Raw genomic sequence first — 5657 nt, 5'->3', positions numbered from 1 at the left:
ATTCCTTCCTCATACCTTTTCATTTTTCACTTCCTTTTTATCTATCGTCTTCTACATTTGTCTTCTTGTTCCAAGTCCCATCTCCATTTCCTTAAAGTCAATCATTAGCATTCACAGAGCTAAGTTAAACTGCAGGTATAAGCTTTTAACATCAATAGATATATGCATGTCATGCAAATATATGCTTACATATTCATAAGGCCCTCATTTTTCTGGTTTTTTTCTTCTTCTAACAGTACGTGTCCGGAACAATTTGCTATCACTTCAACAACTACGTATATTTCATGTAAAGAGTAGTCATGTCATCTTGCATCTCATCAAAGTCATGGTCTCCCATTTTTGCGTATTTTCCCATCTCAATGAGACGTTTGTGTTTTTTGAGTATCAGTTTAATTTTTGCACGTACGCATGTTCTTGTGTTGTGTGATTTTGTGAAACCAAAGTAACTCTGCAGAAGAGTTGAGATAAAATAAGAACCTTATCTCTTCCATTACATTCCACACAGTATATATTCTGCTTCGTTTTAAGTTGTGTTGATGGACCAGCTAGCGCACTGTGCACCTATCCAAGAAATGAGTCAGAAAAGTGTCAAGTTTATTCTAGACAAACAGACATAGTGGTTCCGATTAGTTCATCTCTGGGATCATACATTATTGCTCAACTCCTTCAAACGTTTAAAATTTTCATCGCTTTTTGTTTCCTTTTCTCTTTCTTTACATGCCCTTTTATGGCAGGCTTGAATATCCAATCAAACATATTTCCCTGTATTTCTTTTTGCCTCCTACTTTTCTCCTTTTCGGACCAAAGCGTGCCTAAATTTGTTTAACGTCATCCACCAACACCCCCCCTTCTCACCCCTCAACCTTCTTTAAGACAGACCAGACAACAAACACTTTTTTGACTGTTTAACCACTAAATATGTATACTCTCTAGATCTGTTTCATTTAAACGACACTTTTTTTAAACCTTTTTCTAAAAGAACAATGCCTTTTTAATACTTTGTTTAGGAACATATTAATAATTTTAATGTTCTCATTTTATATTTAATGATATTTTCTCATAGTCATACAATTTTCTTGCCCACCACAAGTTCTAAGGTTATATTTGATAAGTCTTTATTTCTTACTTAAATTTTATTTGGTCAAACATTGTTATTTAAAACGGCGGAAGGGACTAGGGAGTATACCTCTAGCCAGTTAAATACTTCTCAAATTTCATTTTTCTTGAACAAACAATTTTGAATATTTAAATACACGGCATGTATAGTTTTGCATGTTAGTATGTGCTTTTGTCAAATTATTGTTTTTCTTTTTATTTATCCTCTGATCTATAAGGACCATTTTGTAGGGTAACGGTGGATTGTTTATAATATAGAGCTGAAGAGTCCGTTCTTGATCCATCATTCAGTATATTCAACTGCACAAGACACCATCATTAGCACAAACTTTTACTTGTCCCGTTTCCTTCAATTATCAGACGTGAAAAATACCAAAGAGACTATTAGAGGTCTAAAGGGCTGACTCTCCCCCTTAGGCCTTAGTTTTCCTCGACAGCAAAGCCCTCATCATTTGGTTTTCTTTCCTTTTCATCTCTTCCTCTTTAACCCCACCATTAAATTAAAATCATATCGCACGCAGAAAGAAAAAAAAAAGAGGAAAGAGAAAATAAAATAGGTTTTAGACCGCGTTCATTAGTATAACTGTAGGGATAAAATTAACTCTTGAGTGTTTCTTACCACCAAATGGCTTGATGATTATATCTGAAAACACTTGCCACCTTTTTAACTTTTCATAGATCTTATTAATGTTGCTACTATTTGTTTCTTGCCCCATTAATCGGCTATGATATAAAGGTGATGGAGTAAAAGAGGTGCAATTAATGTGTTGATCTTGTCTCAATTGGTGCTGAATTTTATGCAGCCTAAAATAAACAGGAGTGAGGTGATGGATACAAACGAATCATGCGTTCCACCTGGATTTCGATTTCATCCAACGGATGAAGAACTCGTTGGATACTATCTTAGAAAGAAAATTGCATCACAAAAAATTGATCTTGATGTTATAAGAGACATTGATCTATACAGAATTGAGCCATGGGATCTGCGAGGTATGGTCTTTTTTTCGCGTTTACTAGGGTTTCTTACTCAACAAATCTAAAACATTTTGTTATTCTCTCTAACAGTTTAAACTTTTAAATAAGACAATTAAACAATAATTGACATTCAGAACTATTTTTCAGATAAATGCCGGATCGGATATGAAGAGCAGAACGAGTGGTATTTCTTCAGTCACAAGGATAAGAAGTATCCAACAGGGACGAGAACAAATAGGGCAACAATGGCAGGGTTTTGGAAGGCTACAGGACGAGACAAGGCTGTGTACGATAAATTGAAACTTATAGGTATGAGGAAAACCCTAGTCTTCTACAAGGGTAGGGCACCTAATGGCCAGAAAACTGACTGGATTATGCACGAATATCGACTCGAATCCGACGAGAATGGTCCTCCACAGGCAAGTTGTACTTAATTTATTGCTTATATATATATATGTATATATATTTCCAGTTTTAATTTCTTCATATATATCTTTCCAAGGACACCTGCTGGATCTCTGGAAATTAATATAAAATCTCTATATATATATCTCTATAGTCTCTTTTCTGGAATATCTCAGAAATAGGAAATTTGATCAACCTCTTTAGATAGAAAAATCTGTAAAGACATCGATAGTGGAAAATATAGTAATCCATTAGTTCTTTGCATGTACACTCTTTTTTATTTAGCAATCTAACTATTCATGCAGCATGAGATGATTTTCAGCGCCTTCTAAGTCAAAAGACATCATAATTTTGAAGCAAACCAAGTGTGCTTTAATTCCTTATAAGTAGCTTTTCTATGGTCGTCATTGAGTTTTTCACTCGTTCAGCCCTTCCAATTAAAAGAGAGGTTCCAATTATCTTCTTACCTACAACCCCTTTGACTATCTTCTTTTTCCTTTACTACATGTCCAATGTCGAGGAGTTTCGTTACCTTTAACGTTTTTAACATTGAACCCGATGTACTTCTTAAAGTTATGGGTTCATATCCATTATTTGTTAATAATTTATTAATTTTTTTATCCATAAATTGGTGTTCTGCGTCGAAAGTACTAGGTTCAGTTGAACCCGGGGTTCAGTATACTACATTCCCCTTTGGATTCAAATGTAACCATCCATAAAAGATGGGATTAGCAACTTAATAGATAAGGCAGATAACCTGTTACTACGTACGACAGATTAAAATACACTAATAACATAAAAATTCTTTGTATTTAAATTAAATCCTAATAATTTACTTTATTAATCTATTGCAGGAAGAAGGATGGGTGGTTTGTAGAGCATTTAAGAAGAAAATTACAGGGCAAACGAAGACCAATATGGGTGAAGGTTGGGAATCAAATTACTTCAACGAAGAACCAAGTACTGCAGTTAGCTCAATAGTAGATCCTCTTGAATACATAACAAGGCAGCCTCCTCCTCCAAATTTCATGGCACAAAATCTACTATGCAAACAAGAGATGGAATTAGCTGAAAACAATAATCTCAATTTTTCCTATAGTAATTCTGATCAATTTGTACAGCTTCCACAGCTAGAAAGCCCCACTCTACCACTCATAAAAAGGCCAATTAGCTCCATGTCACTGGTGTCCGAGAATAGTAATCAAGAAGACGATGAACAGACGATAAATAAACGATGTAGTACTATTAATAGTACTAGCCAAAATGTAACAGGGGATTGGAGGGCACTTGACAAATTTGTAGCATCTCAATTGAGTCATGATAATCATGAACAAGAGAGTAGATATGAAGCAGATCATGGGTTACTTTCCAGCTTTGAAGAAGAAGCTCACAATTATTCAGATTTGGGAATGCTGCTATTGCTGAGTGAAAGGACAGAAGGGCCAAAGCTGAATGAGATTTTGAGTTCAAGCTCTGATGATTTTGATACTGGCGTTTGCATATTTGACAAATGATCGATCGGCAGGTATATCACCAAAAACAAAGCAGAGAAAAGATATACTGTATACTTTTCTCGGGGATGATTGAGTAGACTTTGAAATTATTATATATACATATATATATATAAATATCATGTAAGTAAAAGTTAGTATTATTTGTGAAATGGTGAGAGAATCTATTCCAGTGGAGTTGTCAAGTATCGCGAGGACGTTCCAGGATCTACGATTTCTTGAAGAAACTAGCAGCTAGAGGAAAAATTGCATTTAATAAACGATCCTTTACACATGCATATGTGATGGTGAATTTCGTATTTAACCATACTTTTGACTTGAAACGCTAATATTTTACTTAATTTACCATGCATATTGGTATTCTATTTCTTCTAGAAATAGTTATCTTCATGAGCTATAGTATAATATATGGGGTTTCTGCGAGAATCTTCAACTTGGTCAATTTTCTATGAACTTTAGACCCTCCAACAGATTATCAAAAAGATTTCAACTTCTATACACTATACGCCGAGAGTGTAATATTGAGCTATTTAAAAGATGAGTATGGGTCATCGTCCTTATAAGTGAAATTAGTAACCTGAAAAAACAAAAAAAGTAAGTTATAGACATGCTAAAATATACTCCTAAGTATTATGTAAACTACACGGATTACTATTTCACGAATATGAAACTTTACGAGGTGGCTACATATGAAACTTATGCTACCATGCCATCCTTGAACTAACTTCAAATTCGTTTCAAATTGCATTAGTGTAAATTTAAGTGTGACACATCCGAAGTTAACATCAAATGGATGCAAGACAAAATATATAGTTTATGTTGTTATCGCTTTTAAATTGAGCCGTGTTGAAGCAGCTTAAACACTTAACCAACTTTCATTCTCATTCTTATTGGTCCCTGATGTTATTTGGGAATGTCGTCGTTCAACTTAAAATCGATCAGTTTTTGTCTGTTTTAGGCCAATCGTTTGTCCTATAAAAAAATTTGTATGAAGAAAACTATTTATATATTCATTTTCTACAGGAGTCAACGTATCTGAAATCGGTACATCATGCAAACAAAACATTTTCAAACCTTTTAAAAATTTGCATTATCAGGTCATGTAAAAAATACTTAACTACATGTAAGTAAATACTAATAATAAGTGATTTTTTTTTTGAAATAATGTAAAATTAGTAACCATGAAATAACTGAATAAAAGCTTAATTTATATGATGATGTAAAATTATTTTTACCATCATGCTAAAGTAGACTACAGGTGTTCCTTCCTATAGTAAACTTAATACAAAGCAAATAACCTAGGTACTATATAAAGTTAAAATACACGGGTAGACGTAAAAATCCTTTACATTTTCCATGTATATAAATTAAATCCAAAAAATAATGCATGTGCAAGTTAATTAATTACTGGTAGTTTAGATAGTTTGTAAGATAAATTAAAAAACAAATCCAAAAGGGACTAAAAAAAAGTGGTAAACAGCATGCCCCTCTGGCCCTCAAGTCATTAAATTAAATGGAAATTGTAAATTCCCATTTCAACTTTTGGTTGACCCTCAATGTTAGGAATGCATTAAATCACAAAAATCTGGAGACACCGGATTATGCAAATTCAAGGATGATAAACTAATTAAATACTCCCCCCTATCTACA

The 5657-nt window shown here is 33.6% G+C and overlaps 1 protein-coding gene across 1 annotated transcript; it reads left to right on the top strand.

The window, feature by feature from the left end:
* On the top strand, positions 1–4330 carry LOC104231094 (NAC domain-containing protein 37-like). Its single transcript, XM_009784033.2, has 4 exons — positions 1–135; positions 1920–2106; positions 2239–2510; positions 3351–4330. The coding sequence occupies exons 2-4, from the start codon at positions 1944–1946 to the stop codon at positions 4008–4010; spliced, it is 1095 nt and encodes a 364-aa protein (XP_009782335.1). The 5' UTR covers positions 1–135; positions 1920–1943; the 3' UTR covers positions 4011–4330.
* The last annotated feature ends 1327 nt before the right edge of the window (positions 4331–5657 follow it).

This window comes from Nicotiana sylvestris, chromosome 2 (genome assembly GCF_000393655.2).
Source record: "Nicotiana sylvestris chromosome 2, ASM39365v2, whole genome shotgun sequence".
Classification (NCBI taxonomy): domain Eukaryota; kingdom Viridiplantae; phylum Streptophyta; class Magnoliopsida; order Solanales; family Solanaceae; genus Nicotiana; species Nicotiana sylvestris.
This window is presented reverse-complemented; position numbering and strand designations above follow the sequence as displayed.

Bases quoted from the DNA above. Each gene is read 5' to 3' on its own strand.
- LOC104231094 (XM_009784033.2), top strand. From the start codon at position 1,944: ATGGATACAAACGAATCATGCGTTCCACCTGGATTTCGATTTCATCCA. The intron at 2,107-2,238 runs GTATGGTCTTTT...ACTATTTTTCAG, and splicing joins TGAGCCATGGGATCTGCGAG to ATAAATGCCGGATCGGATAT. The intron at 2,511-3,350 runs GCAAGTTGTACT...AATCTATTGCAG, and splicing joins ACGAGAATGGTCCTCCACAG to GAAGAAGGATGGGTGGTTTG.